This window comes from Heptranchias perlo, chromosome 8 (assembly GCF_035084215.1).
Source record: "Heptranchias perlo isolate sHepPer1 chromosome 8, sHepPer1.hap1, whole genome shotgun sequence".
Classification (NCBI taxonomy): Eukaryota; Metazoa; Chordata; class Chondrichthyes; order Hexanchiformes; family Hexanchidae; genus Heptranchias; species Heptranchias perlo.
In genome coordinates this window covers 59,588,216-59,606,573 of record NC_090332.1, presented here as the reverse complement: position 1 = coordinate 59,606,573, position 18,358 = coordinate 59,588,216, and the positions used below count along the sequence as shown (strand labels likewise).

The 18,358-nt window shown below is 37.5% G+C and overlaps 1 protein-coding gene and 1 non-coding gene across 2 annotated transcripts in view; both read left to right on the top strand.

Annotated features, from left to right (window-relative positions):
* The window catches only part of tulp4a (TUB like protein 4a), a 214,766-nt gene extending 204,353 nt beyond the window's left edge, over positions 1-10,413 (top strand). Inside the window, exons 13-14 of the mRNA XM_067989152.1 lie at positions 2,129-4,614; positions 9,432-10,413. Coding sequence (XP_067845253.1) covers positions 2,129-4,614; positions 9,432-9,548 — 2,603 coding nt within the window. The 3' untranslated portion in view covers positions 9,549-10,413. The remainder of the gene's footprint in view (positions 1-2,128; positions 4,615-9,431) is intronic.
* Positions 4,948-5,070, top strand: LOC137324874 (U6atac minor spliceosomal RNA). Its single transcript, XR_010963750.1, has one exon. It is a non-coding gene; the product is annotated as a U6atac minor spliceosomal RNA (small nuclear RNA).
* Positions 10,414-18,358: the final 7,945 nt, after the last annotated feature.

The following is an 18,358-nucleotide window of genomic DNA, read 5'->3' as shown; positions in this document are numbered from 1 at the left end:
ACTGGAGGCCTGTGTCCAGCGGTGTGCCTCAGGGATTGGTGCTGGATCCGCTGTTATTTGTTATTTATATTAATGATTTGGATGAGAATTTAGGAGGCATGGTTAGTAAGTTTGCAGATGACACCAAGATTGGTGGCATTGTGGACAGTGAAGAAGGTTATCTAGGATTGCAACGGGATCTTGATAAATTGGGCCAGTGGACCGATGAATGGCAGATGGAGTTTAATTTAGATAAATGTGAGGTGATGCATTTTGGTAGATCGAATCGGGCCAGGACCTACTCCGTTAATGGTAGGGCGTTGGGGAGAGTTATAGAACAAAGAGATCTAGGAGTACAGGTTCATTGCTCCTTGAAAGTGGAGTCACAGGTGGATAGGGTGGTGAAGAAGGCATTCAGCATGCTTGGTTTCATTGGTCAGAACATTGAATACAGGAGTTGGGATGTCTTGTTGAAGTTGTACAAGACATTAGTACGGCCACACTTGGAATACTGTGTACAGTTCTGGTCACCCTATTATAGAAAGGATATTATTAAACTAGAAAGAGTGCAGAAAAGATTTACTAGGATGCTACCGGGACTTGATGGTTTGACTTATAGGGAGAGGTTAGATCGACTGGGACTTTTTTCCCTGGAGAGTAGGAGGTTTAGGGGTGATCTTATAGAAGTCTATAAAATAATGAGGGGCATAGATAAGGTAGATAGTCAAAATCTTTTCCCAAAGGTAGGGGAGTCTATAACGAGGGGGCATAGATTAAGGTGAGAGGGGAGAGATACAAAAGGGTCCAGAGGGGCAATTTTTTCACTCAAAGGGTGGTGAGTGTCTGGAATGAGCTGCCAGAGGCAGTAGTAGAGGCGGGTACAATTTTGTCTTTTAAAAAGCATTTGGACAGTTACATGGGTAAGATGGGTATAGAGGGATATGGGCCAAGTGCAGGCAATTGGGACTAGCTTAGTGGTATAAACTGGGCGACATGGACATGTTGGGCCGAAGGGCCTGTTTCCATGTTGTAACTTCTATGATTCTATGTTTAAATGGTGCATCAAACCAGGGCTGCTCAGCACCGCACCTCATGTATGTATGAAAAGTCCAAAATATTGTATTTTAATTTTATTTTGATGTACAGTATGTAATCAATGAAGGCAGATTCCAGTTTTCACTGAACATAAATATTACATTTTGCAGGTTAATGATTGTAGGACAGATTGAATTATAAAAGGGCAGGCCACATGTTGGAGAATAGGGCATGATATGAAAAAGACAAGGAAATTTTCAAACTGCACAAGAATAAGTATTTTATGTTTTCAACATGGTTTTGGTCAGCTGAGGATGTTCTGAACTCATTCCATTTATTGTTGAAAGCTGTGGGAAACATATCGAGTGGGTCCAGAAACCAGAACAATAAAGTAGAAAGCAATGCACATGTGTAGCAGCTACTGTTTAACATTTCTGTTCTGGCTATTACTGGACATTTTTACAAAACAATATTTTATGCAGGGTTTTTTCTTTTGAACTTTGTGAAGAAAAACACTTAAGAATCTGTACAGTGCACTAATTACAAGGGTATAATCCTGTTAAAGCTTTTGAATCATTTGCATATTTAACAACCATTTTTACTCTATATATTATGCTTTATGGACATTTACAGTGTCAAAGTAAACAAAGTTGTTCACACAAATTGTACAGGTCTACTGTAAGCTTTTTGAAGCTGAAATGGTTCCATTTTACCTTTCATCTTCAAAGCTGTGCCCAAAAAATTCCTTTCCTCTGGTACATTAAAAGTTGAGTTGCAATCATTTGTTGCATTATGGACTTCATTTATATAATCAGTCTTGCAGGAACAAAAAATTAACAGCTTTTTATGCAAGAAGAGAAGAACGCATTTATATAGTGCCTTCCACATCCTCAGGACAATGAATTAGTTTTGAAGTATAGTCACTGTTATGTAGGCAAACTAAAAAAGTTTCTTCTTCTTCTCAAAATAGCTAACTGTGCAAAGTAGCTGTTGCACACAACACAACTGAAGTAAAAATGACACTTGTGCTTTATTTTGTGGATATGCCAAGTATTTTGTTTGTTTTTAAGAACTTTTTTCTTTCTCCTTCTCTCTTCCCCCTCTCCCCCCACAGTAACCGGAACATCTGGAGCTCCAGAAAACAACCCTCCTTGCACTGTTAACATTCCCATTGCACCAATCCATAGTTCTGCTCAAGCAATGTCCCCTACCCAGAGTATTGGACTTGTCCAGTCTTTACTAGCCAATCAGAATGTGCAGCTTGATGTTTTAACTAATCAAACAGCTGTTACAGGAGCAGTGGAACACACTTTGGACAACTCCAACCAGTATGCAATTCCTAATAGGTTTTCTAATCCAGGACAGGCAATCTTTGGAAGTATGGAAACTGGCCGTATGACTGGTGGAGTACAGCAACCATCACCACAGATCTCTGGGATGATGCAGATTCCTGCTGTGGAGCATGTCGAAAGGGAGCCTGAGCACTCTCAAAAAATCAAACCATTAAGAACAGTGCCACAGTTGGCTGAAGGCGATGCGGTGGTATTCTGTACAACTCCCGAAGTGCAGTTAGCTAAAATAAATGCACATCCACCTCCTCCATATCCAGGGACTACGATGGCTCCTGCAGCCACCTCTGCCACTGCTTCACCAGTGGACATTTGTCTGAAAAAAGCAGATTTCTCCCTCTTTCCTACTGGACATTTTCAAACCCCTCTAGGTTATGAAAGAATCACAACATTTGACAGCAGTGGGAATGTAGAAGAAGTGTGCAGACCTCGCATGAGAATATTGAGCAACCAAAATATGTATACACTTCCAGGCCCAGGGCAGTCATCATTACGCTTGCCTTCAGCAGATGCTAAGAAAGTACAACAGGTATATGGTACACTGAATAGGCTAAATGTTGCTCACTGTGTTATTCCTAATGGGGATCCACCACCTTATCCTGATGCAACTAATAGAAGTCAGCGTATTGACAGTAACACTATACAAGTACCATTGCGAAGAGATAGTAAAGATGCCACAGCGAAGGTGTCTCAACTGCTAGACTCCCAAAGAGTTGTTCAACATGGTCACAAACCGAAAAACAACTCTGTGTCTGCACAGTACCAGCAAACCTCCCTCAGATCTCCTCCTGCTCTCTATACCTGCAGTCAGTGCATCAGCAATGGAAGTAACAATGGTAACAATATTAGACCGGAGCTACCTACTGGAACTGGCTCTCAGCACAGCACTGTAATTGTCCACTCAACTAGTACATCACCCCTCTCTTCTCAGTCATCTTATAATCTGCTGAGTCCCCCAGATAACTGTCAAGATAGGACTGAATATATTAATAATGCTTTCACTGAGGATGAGTCTGTTTTGCAGCATTGCCAAATTGAGAAATCCGTTAGACATATTGCATTAAATAATGAAATCAACATGAGTGTGAAGCGGCCACCTCCATATCAATGGGACCCAACAGGGAGTGAGGAGATTTGGATCCCACAAGAAAGGCCAACTCAGATTTCTGCAACAGGAAATCATAAACCACCACTTCTCATCCTGGAGCAATCACATGTGGAGATGTCTCGTGTACCATTCATTCCTATTAAATCTCCAACCAGTCCAACAGTCACTTTCCAATCAAACTATGGCCTCACTTTACCATATCCTGTAAGTTACAGTGCATCTCCTATTGCAGCCTTACAGACTTCATTTCCTCCTTCAGAAGCTATAGGCCCACCACCATACCCACAGCAAGACCCTTCTGTAGTTGTCCAATCTGGTTATCCAGCTAACCTTACCTGCTGCCCATTGCCACCAATGTATCCAACTAATAACACATTTTCTAGTTTACAGCTTCCACAGATTACATTGCACCAATGGAATGCCTACAGTGCTTGTTCTCCAATGCATAGTTCACAAGGAACTTTGAGCTCAAAGCCGCATTTACTTATTGAGAAACCTGGAATGCCTCCATCTCCAGCAGAGCTTCAAAATCACACAGGAACTGAGGTGATTGTGGAAACAGCAGACAACTTCCAAGAGGTTCTCTCTCTGACAGAGTCTCCTGTGCCCCAGAGAACTGATAAATGCAACAAAAAAAGCCGTAAACGGTTAGACAGCAGGCCAGAGGAGGGAAATATGCAAGCAGTAACTGAAGGGAAGATGAAAAAAGAGGCAAAGGCACTCACAGACTTCAATTCTCTAATTTCTAGCCCTAGACTAGGAAGAGAAAAGAAAAAAATCAAAAGCCAAAAGGATCAGATCAAATCCAAAAAGCTGAATAAAATGAGTGAGTTTCAAGACAGTTCAGAAAGTGAGCCAGAGTTATTCATTAGTGGAGACGAGTTAATGAATCAAAGCCAGAGCACCAAAAAGGTTTGGAAAACTAAGAGGAACCTAAGGACAGCAAATGAAACTGATGAGCTGAAATGTCGAAGAGCAAATGAAAAAGAGGACGGGAAGTTGGGGAATCAAGGGTTTGTGTATGTAATGGCTAACAAGCAGCCACTATGGAATGAGGCAACGCAAGTATATCAATTGGACTTTGGAGGCAGAGTGACACAAGAGTCAGCAAAAAACTTCCAAATTGAGCTGGAAGGGCGACAGGTATTGTAAAATAGTGTGTATAAAATCAAATAGCTACAAAACATCATAATCAACATTCTTTGTGGTCTGTTCATTTGTTGATTTTTTTTTTGGATATTTTTGTTTAAAATGATTGGTGCTCATGACACCCATGAGAATATTGGCTTGGTGCTCATGATGTCATGAGAGGTTGCTGGCTTGAACAAGATACTAAGAGTTAAAAGTGTAAGCAGTATTTGTAGAGATATATTCCTTAATGTAAGGATGCTTCAAAATGAACGGTATTTAACAATTAAATTTCCCTGCATGGCCAGACTCAGTACCGTCCCATTTTGTATCCCTAATGATTAATGAGTATTGTATGAAAGGAGAGGAGGTTAGCACTCCCCTTGATAAGAATGGAAGGGCCCCTTGTGGCCTTACAACACACAAATGATTATGGCATTGCCATCTACTTAGTGACATCTAACTATGGTTGAAGTTCAGCCATGATCTTATTGAATGGCGGAGCATGCTCAAGGGGCTGTACGGACTACTCCTATTTCTTATGTTCTTATGGTGCTGGCACTTGATAAAAACACATACAGTGCAAAATGAAAGGATGTTAATCATAATTCTTTAATTTTTAGAAAGTTTTTTAAGAAAATCAACTTGAGCCAAATTTGATGAATATATACTACTCCTTGACGTGGAAGAGATAAATTCCAAAATGCTTTCTAACCCTATTGGCAACCTCTTGGTTCTTTTTCCAGATAGTTACTTTTTTTTTCCATTGCTGCAGTTTGTGAGCAAGTCAAAATAATCATTTTCAGCAGTAATCTTTACCTCAGGTGAAATCATTTATAACACAATTTCACTGCTAGGAACCTAAGATTTAAGAGTTTCAAGGAATTAAAATAGATGTTATAGGCCTATGTGGTTCTAAAAGTCATTTTACTGTTAAAGTTTCAGAAGCTGGTGGCCCCCACCTTCTAAGATAATTTCTGCCACCTGGTTACAACTTAAATAGTGAATTCATTTATAAAGAGCTAAGTTTATAAAATTACTAAGTGTATCTCTTGCATTTTTTTCAAACTAGTTTTGGGAAAATTATATTAGTTCATCATGATTCTATAATTTAATTTGCATATTTATGAATATTAATAATTGAAAGATTTGGTTCACATTTTGGTATCTCAAACCTATAAAGTACATATAATAAACTGACAGGCAATATAGCATCCTTGACTAATGAGTGTGATGGGGTAGGAAAAATGTGACTTTTCAGTGGGAAATAGAATACAGATGAAAGACCTATTAATGACTTAATCATCCAACTGTTAAAATTAATCTCCTTAAAAATAAATCAAATTTTTCAACCCTCACATCTGACTAGATAAATCAAACATAACATATTTAGAAAAATATTATTAACCAAGATGTCATTTGTTGGAATCTCTCAGATGCTGGAAGGGCCTTGTTGTTGATACTTATGCCCTGGCTTCACCCTCAATCCCAAAGTGACATCTTGGTTAATCTGTTGTTTTAAACCTGTTGTGATTCTATTGATGATATTCTGTTTGTTAGCCATTACATTTCTTCAAGTGAGAATTATAATCTGAATTGTCCTGTAGACCTAAATATTTATGAAGGGATATATCTGTATGCTTACTGATGTCTCTTGCTCACCCCTTGTCATCATGATTTCCACATTTTTAACAGACATTTTATTGGGCACTTTCCTCGAGAAACATGAATGGGAATAGAATTATGAACATTGCTTTCCATTCATGCTGCCACCTGAAGGGGTGGGACCTGCTTTCAAGCTTTGTTGAACCAGTTTTGAACCAGGGTAACCAGTGATGACAGACTTCTATGTGGGTTATGTGACAGTGCAGTAGTGTACACTTACTATTTAATGTCTGTTTACACAGCATTCAGTCTTTGCGACCGAATAGTTCTTTGAAAATATAGTGACTATAAACCTCATCAATGGTAAATTGAACAGATAAGTGAAACAACTGTAATAAATGCAAAGACGAAGTGCAATATAAACGTAAATGCAATGAAATAGTCCGTAAAGGATCAGTTATCCTGCAGAAGAACAGCTTCTGATTGAGTTTGAGAGAACCTGTTAAATGGTAAACAAAGTTCTTGTTATGGCACAGAGAATTCACCCTCTCTTTTTCCTACGTGAATTTTCACTTATTTTCAAAACCTCTTGTTTGGTTGAAACAACTGCATTCATGCTTTTTTTAAACCCCCATATTTTAATCCCTTGTGTAATACCTGGTTAGCTGATGTAGAGATTTAAGTCATAGTTAATATGATATATATTAATAACCTGGTCTTGTGTATACAGGGTATAATTTCAAAGTTTGCAGATGACACTAAACTTGGAAATGTAGTAAACAATTTGCAGGATAGTGACAGACTTCAGGAGGACATGGACACTGGTGAAATGGGCAGACATGTGGCAGATGAAATTTAACGCTGTGAAGTGATACGTTTTGGTAGGAAGAATGAGGAGAGACAATATAAACAGTGTTACAACTTTAAAGGGAGTGCAGGAACAGAGAGACCTGTATGTGTACACATCTTTGAAGGTGGCAGGACACATTAAGAAGGCTGTTTTTTTTAAAAAAGCATATGGGATCCTGGGCTTTATTAATAGGGACATAGAGTACAAAAGCAAGGAAGTTATGCTAAACCTTTATAAAACACTGGTTAGGCCTCAGCTTGAGTATTGTGTTGAATTCTGAGCACCACACTTTAGGAAGGATGTCAAGGCCTTAGAGAGGGTGCAGAAGAGATTTACTAGAATGGTACCAGGGATGAGGGACTTCAGTTATGTGGAGAGACTGGAGAAGCTGGGGTTGTTCTCCTTAGAACAGAGCAGGTTGAGGGGAGATTTGATAGAGGTGTTCAAAATCATGGTTTTGATAGAATAAATAAGGAGAATATGTTTCCAGTGGCAGAAGGGTCAGTAATCAGATGACACAGATTTAAGGTGATCGGCAAAAGAGCCAGAGGTGACATGAGGAAACATTTTTTTAACACAGAGTTGTAATGATCTGAAATGCATTGCCTCAAAGGGTGGTGGAAACAGATTCAATAATAACTTTCAAAAGGGCATTGGATAAATACTCGAAGGGAAAAAAATTTACTGGGTTATGGGGAAAGAGCAGGGGAATGGGAATAATTGGATAGCTCTTTCAAAGAGCCGAATAGCTGCCTCTTGTGCTGTACCGTACTATGAATAGTAACTAATGTGTTCATTGAATTAAAAATAGAAAACAGATATGCACTACAATGTGAATTATTCAGAATGTTCACAAAGTAAATGAATTTGAATCTTTGTGTCAAGCTTACAAATTTTCACAATAGAATAAACTGGTCCTTGCCAAAAAAAAAGGAATAGCACTGCTAATTAAGTCAACAAACTAACCAATTTAATCTTTGGATCAAGGAAAACAATTCCAGACTTAAACAGTTACAATTATCTTTGTAGTCCTCAAGTTTCGATCTCTTACAAGATATCCCTTTCCATGCATAAAACCAGTCAGGGTAACCATGGTTACCATAAGTAATAGTTATTATAAGTAATAACTTTTGCAACATTTTATAACACCAAGAGGATTTTAGGACCTATGTCATTTTTACAGGTGAAAGACCATTTTCAGATCAAATATTGTTAAGCCAACAGACAGCAGTTCTGATAAACTGAATAGCATAAAATATATTTCAAAGTGTATTGCTGTCACAGCAGTGCCACTAGTGTGCTGTAGTGCAGGATCTGAATATCCAAATCAGATGTCTTTAAGGTAGTGTGCTATGGCCAGCTTACTGATAAGTTGACTAATGAATTACATTATTGTTCATTTTTATTTTCATCCCATCTGCTCACTTATCATATTGTAATGGGGCAATTCAAGAGTTTTAAATTAACTTAAAGGTATCCTGCCTGGGCACTGCATTGGAATTGTTAGTAATGAATTTCACCAAGTGGCTGTACCAACCTATTATTCTGGTGATTAAATTAATAATATATAATTGCATTTAGCTTTTTTAAAAAAGAAAAATCAATGTTCATGGTTAATATTATGTCTTGCACAGTAATATGAAAATGGCACAATAAATTGAATAGTCATTCACATTACGTTTCGGGTAGTTGAATATTAACTTCTACATACAAATTTCTAGATCTCTCTTTTAAGATCTTGGTACTGCTGCCTCAGGGAGGTGCTGAGTGAAGAGTGTTTACTTCCCCACTAGAAAGGAAGGAAATTGAAGCAAATTGTCCCAGATAAAATTGCCATTGGTAGAGGCTAAAGACTAGGGGAATACTTGGAAAGCAAACAATCTTGAGGAAAGGGGTGGAGGGGAATCATCTTTAAAATAAGTAAAATTAGTAATAAGTAACCCACTGCAGTTTACATGAGAGATTGCTGAAAGATATTCCATCAGTACCGCAGTCCAGCTCCCAACAATACATATATCCTAATGTTGAAACTCATTGTACATAGAGTGTACCCTTTGGATTGCATATACTCTAAGTTGTTTGTTGAGCAGGTTACAGGGCCTGTGCGTTCATATTATTTATTTCTGAAGTTTTAAAAATCAACAGACCAATTAAATGATAAAACGGGGAAGATACCGTGCTCCAAAAATGTGCATCTAAACAATTTTTAAGAAAATGCCCTTTAAAACTCTGACACAAACAATATGTCAGAACTCAAAACAGTTCTTGAACATATGGCGCATTTAGTGCGCTTTGACCTGCCCCCAGTGCTGTTTAAAGTAAAATCAATAACGCTTTATTTTCATACTTATACCCTTTGATTTATTTTCTTTTGTAGGTGATGCAGTTTGGAAGGATTGATGGTAATGCGTACATCCTGGATTTTCAGTATCCCTTTTCTGCAGTGCAGGCTTTTGCTGTTGCACTGGCAAATGTTACACAGCGGCTGAAATGAATGGGAAGAACCAAAGTGCTTTCTGGGTCTGAGGAGCAAAAGATGCCAGGAATGCACATTAAGTGCACTGTGACTGAATTGGTCAGGGTAGCTGTACAGTGCTGCCTTTCACTTTAGAGGATCACAGTTCATCTGTTTAGTCTTGAAGTAACAGGAAGGGCAAAGAGCATGCTTTTCGGATGCATGCTAGGATGATTGCAGTTCAGAGAGCTTGCTGCTCTGTAGACCTTTGCAGCGGGTTACATGCTGCTCGTTGCTTATCTGAATAACCCAGTAGAATAAGTTTACCTGTTGACTAGACTGCCTTATATTATGGTGTGTTTTTTTTCTTGCCACAGTTACAGAAACTTGCTTTCTCTGCAGTTTTTAATAACATTAATAATACTTGAATAATACACAGGATTCTTGGCACGGGAATGAAAAGGTGACTTTTGGATATGGTGTTAGTAGGTAGCTAGGTTGTGTCAATACTGTTGAGCACTGGAAAGAGCAATTTAAGGAGCTTATAAGTTAAAACTACAAGAAGACTGAAGTCTTTGAGTGTTTTTGAGGCAGTATGTTTTAATATTCATTGCTTTAAAATTAATATTTTGTGTTTTTGTTAAGCTATTTTAGTGGTAATTATCAAAAGACAGTCACTGAGTTGGACATATTGACATTTCGTCAGCAACTTTTAAAGTTTTCAAAATAACTTTTTATTTTTAGTGACAGGCTGAGTGCACATGTATCCCTAATAGCGGATTGCTTTCCCAATTGATAAGCAACCCACCGTTTTTGGGTCTGTCTATAAAGTAGGGGAACCGACTGCACCTAAGCTTGCATGGTACTGTTACAGAATGCTAGGCTGTACTGCATTTCTCTATAAATGTTTTTGTTGCATAGCTTGTTTTGTGAGGTCTGGTTTAGACAGTGGTGCAGGGGTGGGGGGGGGGAGTTATTGTTACAAGCTGTAGTGTTTGCTGTCTCTGGGTGTTAGGAAAACACTAGAAGGTGGTTAATATTTAATGCATTGCAAAGTCATGAATAATTTAAATTTAATTTTGGAAAATAACTTGCAGCCACCATCATGAGTTGTGATTCAAACATACGTGCTAGGGAAGACAGAATAATACTAGGTTTTATGGATATTTAGAAACAAACATTTTATTATGCTTATTCAACTTAACTTTCCATTAACAATTATGCAGTAGCAACAGTACATAGAATTACATAGAATTTTACAGCACAGGAACAGGTCTATGCCGGTGTTTGTGCTCCACACAAGCTACCTCCCACCTTACTTCATCTCACCCAATCAACATATCCTTTTTCTATTCCATTCTCCCTCGTACTCATCTAGCTTCCAGTTCAATGCATCTATACTATTCGCCTCATCCACTCCATGTGGTAGCGAGTTCCACAATTTCACCAATCTCTGAGTAAAGAAGTTTCACCTGAATTCCATATTGGATTTACTAGTTACTATCTAGTATCTATGGCCCCTAGTTTTGGACTCTCCACAAGTGGAAACAGCCTCTCTATGTATACCCTATCAAACCCCTTCATAATTTTAAAGACCTCCATCAGTTCACCTCTAAGTCTTCTCTTTTCCAGAGAAAAGAGTCCCAGCCTGTTCAGTCTTTGCTGATAGTTGTACCCTCTCAGTTCTGGTTTCATCCTTGTAAATCTTTTTTGTACTACTTAGTGCTTCTATATCCTTTTTGTAAAATGGAGACCAGAACTGAGCACAGTACTCTTGAGTGTCTTCTGACCAAGGTTCTATACAAGTTTAACATAACTTCACTGCTTTTGAATGATATTCCTCTGGAAATGAACCCCAGTGCTTTGCACTTTTTATGGGTTTGTTAAACTGCGCTGCTACTTTTAATGATTTGTGAATCTCTACTCATGATCCCTTTTGCGCCTCTACCCCATTTAGACTCTTATTTTCCAAGGAGTAGGTGCAACATCTCACATTTATCTGTATTGAAATTCATTTGACATTTACACGCCCATTCTGCATGTTTGTTAACGTCATCATGTATTTTGTCTTCCTCAGTATTAACTATCCCTCCCTCCCCCCAAATTTGGTGCCATCCACAAATTTTGATATTGTACTTCCGATCCCCTAGTCCAAATTTTTTATGTAAATTGTGAACAACAGTGGTTGTAGCACCGATCCCTGTGGAACAACACTTCGCACCTTCTGCCAGTCTCAGTAGTTAAAGGTAGGGGTTAACTACCTTTAACCCCTACTCTGTTTTCTGTTTTTGCAGTTCGTTTGCAGTTGATTAATTAAACAAGCATCTTACACTTTTGCAGTCTACACAAATTGAAAAAATACATGGAGGGAAAATCACTCCGCTTACCTCCTTGTCTAAATATAAATCTCCCCTCACCACCCCCCCCCCACCACCGTCACCACATCCCTGATCCACCAGTCATAATACTGTTTAACAGCATAAAGAATCATATCCTGAAACCTAGAAGTCAACCGGGATCAGGGTTGTCATTCCGAACCTGGATAATATTGAAGATAAGCAGCTTTGGGTTTGTCTGCCCTATATACCCCAAAACCCCTTTGCTAAAGTTATTTTTTGCAAACTCACCATTCCTTCACTCCATAGAACGCAGGAATGCCACAGAGATGGGCAGAGCTCTTATTATGTTGTATCCACTAAACCTCTAGCACAGAGAGAAACCTTTTTGCTGGAAACAGAACTACTGTGGGTTGGGGTGGTTGTCCACCTTGCACTTCTCTGCATGAACATTTAATGTTCAGAAATCTAGGAGAAACTACACTTTTTATTATAATACAGTCCCAATGAACTTATGGTTTTTCTCTCTGAGCTGAAGTTCCTTTTTAAGGAGAGGGGCATTATCCATTGTCAGTTAAGAGAAAAACAAAGATGTCACTAATTCACCACTATCCATAATCAACACATAGCAAATTGGAGGTAGTTGATTCGTATAAGGTAGTAGTAATGGTTCATTTTATGAGGTTCCACTATTGACGTGGAGTTTTGCCACAGGTCTGAATATAGTCCTTGGGTCTAGCAGCAGTGGAGCCTCTGAAAATTACCCCTGATATATACCCTGTGGCTTTAGCCTGTGGAGAGAATGGGTGGACATACATATATGATTATAATGTGCATTCACTTTTTTTCTGCTGATGAACTGCACATTATCACTTGATAAACTTGCAGTGATTATTTCACAATCCTTCAGTGAAGATCTCGTAGCACATCAACTGCAAGGAACCCCTTGCTGTTAGGTGTTTGTTGTCATACTTGCCATTGGCAGAAAACTGGAGCAATAACAAAAATATCCCACCAGCAGTGCACATTATGAAAAGTAAAGGAAGAATGGAGCGATTTGAGGCAGTGATATATGGTCATGCTTCAACTTGATCCTTAGAGTTTATTACTTGTAAGCATGTGTATCCACCATTTTCTATACATCACTGCTGCTACTGTGAGGAAATATTACTTGTGCTAGAGTGTATTTTCTGACAGAAGTAACAGGCAAAGGGACTTGATATTTATACTGATTAGTGACTCCACTATTTTTTCGTTGAATTTTTTTTTACTGTAGAAGAGGTAGTCATATGGATATCTTTTTTCAACATCAAAATGGTTCAGTCTGGATGCAAGTGACCAATGTTAAAAGGTCTGGGGGTGTGGAGGTTGAAATAATATTGTATTACTGTATATCTAAAGACAAACTAACCTGTTCTTTTTGTACTCAGTTTTGTCTAATACATAAGAGACAATTCATATCAGAAATTACCTCCTTGGCCTAACTTTATAATTGCCATTTAGTGTGAACTTGTCCAGATCCTCAGCGGTCAGCAAAAATGTAAATATATATATTTTTAACAACCTTTGGTATCAAAAATCAGGATTACAGGAACATAAACCTGCTATTTGTAGTTTAATGTGGGGATGCTACTTTTTTGGGCTTAAACATCCACATTCAGCTTACACCAAAAACACAGGCACTAATATATGCACCTAGTTTGTTAAAAGCCTCTCCTAAGATAACACATACTCGTTCCATTTACTGCTGTGTTTCTTTCTGTGTAAAGATATAAATATTCTATATTGATAGGAAATTTTACATTTTTTATTTTATTTAATTGAGTAATCTGCCATGAAAGTCTTTTACCCAAGAAAGCATATAAACTTTACTGAATTCATAAGAAACAAGGTTTAGGTTATAGTGAAACTCAAATTAAGAGTCACAACAAACCAAAATTCAGAATAGTGGCTGCATAAACTAGGAAAATTAATTTGAACTTTTTTTTAAAGAAAGCAGATTTCATGAGAACCTATAGGAATACAAAGAAATAGGCTTTGGAGGGCTGTTTATCTGTCAAGTTACTGTGTACTTGAGCATGTTTGCTATAAATGAGAACAAAGCCTAAGTTAGTGAATTAGTGACTGGTTCTTCAAAACTGTCGTTTAGTGTTTCCAGCTAGATTTTCAAATTTAAGTTTTGGGAGATTTGTTATCTTAAAGATAGAGGTGCAATGAAGAACAATATTCTACATTTGCTGCATGTCACTCATATTTCATCTAGAAAAATTTGTAAAACTCACTGATTTGGAAAACTTTTGAAGGATTTTTTTTAAACAAGAGTTATGTGCAAATCTACAACCAGAGGTTTAAAATTCAGTAAAATGATCATCAAAGTCTACACAGTTTTGTATGTTGAAGCCAGAAGTAGAGCAGAGAAATTTTAATATATGATGATTATTTAAATAAAAGAAAAACATTTTCAGATTCAGAAGAATCAAATGTTTATAAGCTAAGAAACCTTACAAGAAGAATAAGCTTACTTGATGGGTAGTTGAGTAACTGTGGTTTGAACTGATGGTCCATTTTAAAGATTCTCTTTGTTAATTCAGGGCTAGCACAAAGTTTTCTGAATTATGCACTAAAATTGAATATCAGGACGGTGCTGCTGGAACTTTTATATCTACACCACAGCTTAACATGTGCATATTTAAGCACCATACGTCTCACAGTGTCCTTGGACAACATGGTGATTGGGTACCATGGGTCAAGTAATCCATATTTTTACTTTGTATTTTTTTTTAAAAATTGCACCCCCATTTTCAAGCTATATGCTGTATTCTCTGTGTTTATGGACACTGGATGCTGTGGCAAGTAAGGATAGGCATGTAAAGGTCAGGCCACGCGCTTTAAAAGTAAATTATTTTCGCTGTCAAAGTAAGTGGAGAATAAAATAGAGGTTACTGGGTTTGCTTTCAAGTTATAAGTTTTGTGATTTTTTTTCATTATCTGCTTACAACAGTTAACATGCACACAATAGTGTTATGCTAAAGAAGATTACATTTTCTCAGCCATGTGTATGAGGGTGAGTTACAAGTTGTGTAACCTTTGTTCGTTGTAAAAAGACACATCTGTTTTGGCTCCAGTTAATCTGGATTTTAAAATTATCGAATAAAACTTGCTTTGCTTTTAAACTCAGATAAAAGCAAAAACATTTTAAGAATACTTCACTTCGGGCATTACTAAAAATAACACTGCAACTTTGAAATGACTATTTCAGGAAAGGCCAAAATAACTTTTCTTAAAGCTCTTGAGGCCAGTTTTTTTGATGGTTTTAAATATGTTGATTAAGCCTAATGAAAGAAATGTTGGTCCTATGTCATTACACAGATTTTGGTGGACTGCATTGATGGGTTGTTTCCTTTTATTTAGGTGTGCAATATCTTTAAACCTACTTTATTTTCTCATTTAAATGCACAATTCATAACATTGTCATAAATATGAACTTTAGTTTGCTTACAGTAAGTGGTTATGGGATTTTTTTACTTTATATTGATGGATTTTATATACAGTTTCTGTATTTTATTATTTATAAAGAATTTTTATGTAACTAAAGTTGGTTAGAGATTTTTGGGTATTCTTTAAATTTGTTCTTGTTGACGCTTTGTTTAATATAAGCTGAAGAGTTATGTGCTACAAAGATGCAGAATGCATCTGCATTCCTAGGGAGGTTATTACTGATTATGTAGTATGTTAGAATTGTACTGGTTGGTTGTATTATTTGTATGGGTCTTAACATTTCTATTTCTTTTCTTCCTCCTTTCTTTTTTTCCATCCTTCTTTCACTTTATTGTCAAGCTTTTCCTACAATACATTTTATTGTAGAATTTTTACCTTTAACCTTTGCATCTGGTCGGTTTCTTACTTTGTGATATTTTTAATCAGTATTTTTGATGTTTTCAGTTTATTACTGGGCATTAATTTAGAAAGCTTTTGAGAGTTTGCTTTCACAGTACAGTGTTCATGACGTTTGTCCCAGAGACAACTTGTATTTAAAAGGCACTGCAGCGTACGCTGGGAATAAAAACTAAAAAACTGAATGATCTGGTACTTTACCTTTTGAAGGTTATTATTTAATTCAATGTGCTAATATTTTACTTTTATTATAAGAAGTGCAGTTGTGTCGATATAGAAATTGTGTTGGAATATTGCCCAGTTATTGAAAAGTTCTAAAGCTCAGTCCCTGCAAATGATGTGTTAAATCTGGTTACAATGCAGCTGTTTGAAATATGTCCTGCAGAGACTCATGCCCCTGCAGTAGGCCTTCCTTGTACCAGTTTTATGAGGTACTGTATTAGCGAATACAATAAACTGCCCTTATGTTTTCTAAAAAAAAATTGAATTGTGTAAGAGATGTACACCAAATGTTTGATTGTTGCTTACTAATTAAAATTTGCAGACTTGGATGTAGTTGTTTTCTTTGCTAGTTTTGTAAAGAAGACGAGTTGTATTTCACAACTTTCTCTTGTGTGGATGTATACTTTTTGTTATATTCTCAAAAGACTCTGTAAGGATCCAACAGATGAATAAATGATGTGTTTCTAACATTTTTTTTTAACATGATTGAATAATATCTTTTTATATCCCACCTTCGATCGTCAAGTCTCCTGGACTAGTTTTTCCTAACCCACAATAACCATTGGAATGAGGCAGACAAGCCAGGACTTTTTAAGATTAAGCTGAGCCACAGAGTCTGACTAACGTCTGGGAACCTAAGTCATTAACAACCCGCTGTGTTGTAAATACATATGTAACTACAAAAGATGGGTGCGGCATTGGATATTGTGTCATGCAGTATTGAGAGATCATTTCTATTTTCAAAATATACTCAGGACAGTTAGTGAACATGCTAGCTCTAATGTCACAGGAAATATAGGAACAGGAGTAGGCCATTCAGCCCCTCGTGCTTGCTCCGCCATTTGATAAGATCATGGCTGATCTGTGATTAACTCCATATTACCTGCCTTTGGCCCATATCCCTTAATACCTTTGGTTGCCAAAAAGCTATCTATCTCACATTTAAATTTAGCAATTGAGCTAGTATCAATTGCTGTTTGCGGAAGAGAGTTCCAAACTTCTACCACCCTTTGTGTGTAGAAATGTTTTCTAATCTCACTCCTGAAAGGTCTGGCTCTAATTTTTAGACTGTGCCCCCTACTCCGAGAATCCCCAACCAGCAGAAATAGTTTCTCTCTATCCACCCTATCTGTTCCCCTTAATATCTAATAAACTTCGATCAGATCACCCTTTAACCTTCTAAATTCTAGAGAATACTACCCCAATTTGTGTAATCTCTCCTCGTAATTTAACCCTTGAAGTCCAGGTATCATTCTAGTAAAGCTACGCTGCACTCCCTCCAAGGCCAGTATGTCCTTCTAGAGAACTTTGCAGATGCCCTAACTATAACCTTTCAGTCTGCTCACCTACTTCCTTTAAAACCCTGGGTTGGAAACCATCTGGTCCTGGGGATTTGTCACTTTTTAGTGCTATTATTTTCTTCATTACTGTTGCTTTACTTATGTTAATTTTATTGAGTCCCTGTCCCCAATTCAATATATGTTTTCTTGGGATTTCCGGCATGCTATCCTCTTTTTCTACTGTAAATACTGACGCAAAGTAATTGTTCAACATGTCCGCCATTTCCCCATTGTCAATGACAATATCCCCACTTTCAGTTTTAAAGGGGCCAACACTGCTCCTGACCACCCTCTTTTTCCTAATATAACTATAAAAGTTCTTCGTATTGGTTTTGATATCCCTTGCGAGTTTCTTTTCATACTCTCTTTTTGTAGCTCTGAATATCTGTTTTGTGACCCTTTGTTGATCTTTGTATCTTTCCCATTCGCCAGGATCTGTGCCATTTTTTGCCTTTTTGTATGCCTTTTCCTTATGTATTATACTGTCCCTTACTTCTTTAGTTGTCCATGGCTGTTTTTTTTGGCAAGTAGAGTTCTTGCCCCTCAGGGGTATAAACCCATTCTGTATCACGTTAAATGTTTCTTTAAACGTTTCCCACTGATCATCAGTCGTTTTATCCATTAACAGATTTGCCCAGTTTACTGTGGACAGTCTCTGTCTCATCCCATTGAAGTCGGCCTTACCCAAGTCTAGAATCTTAGCAGCTGATTCACTTTTTTCCCTTTCAAACACTACATTGAACTCGACCATGTTATGATCACCATTGGATAGATGTTCACGCACAGTTAAGCAGTTAACTAAATCTGGTTCATTACTCATTACTAAATCTAGTATGACTTGCCCCCTTGTTGCCTCCAGGACATACTGCTGCAGAAAACTATCCCGGACACACTCAAGAAATTCACTACCTTTCTGACAGTTGCTAGTCTGCTTTTCCCAATCTATGTGAAGGTTAAAGTCCCCCATTAAGACCACTATGCCTTTCTTACACGCTTGTCTAATCTCTGCATTTATACAATCTAGCACTTCAGAGCTGCTGCCAGGACTCCTATATAC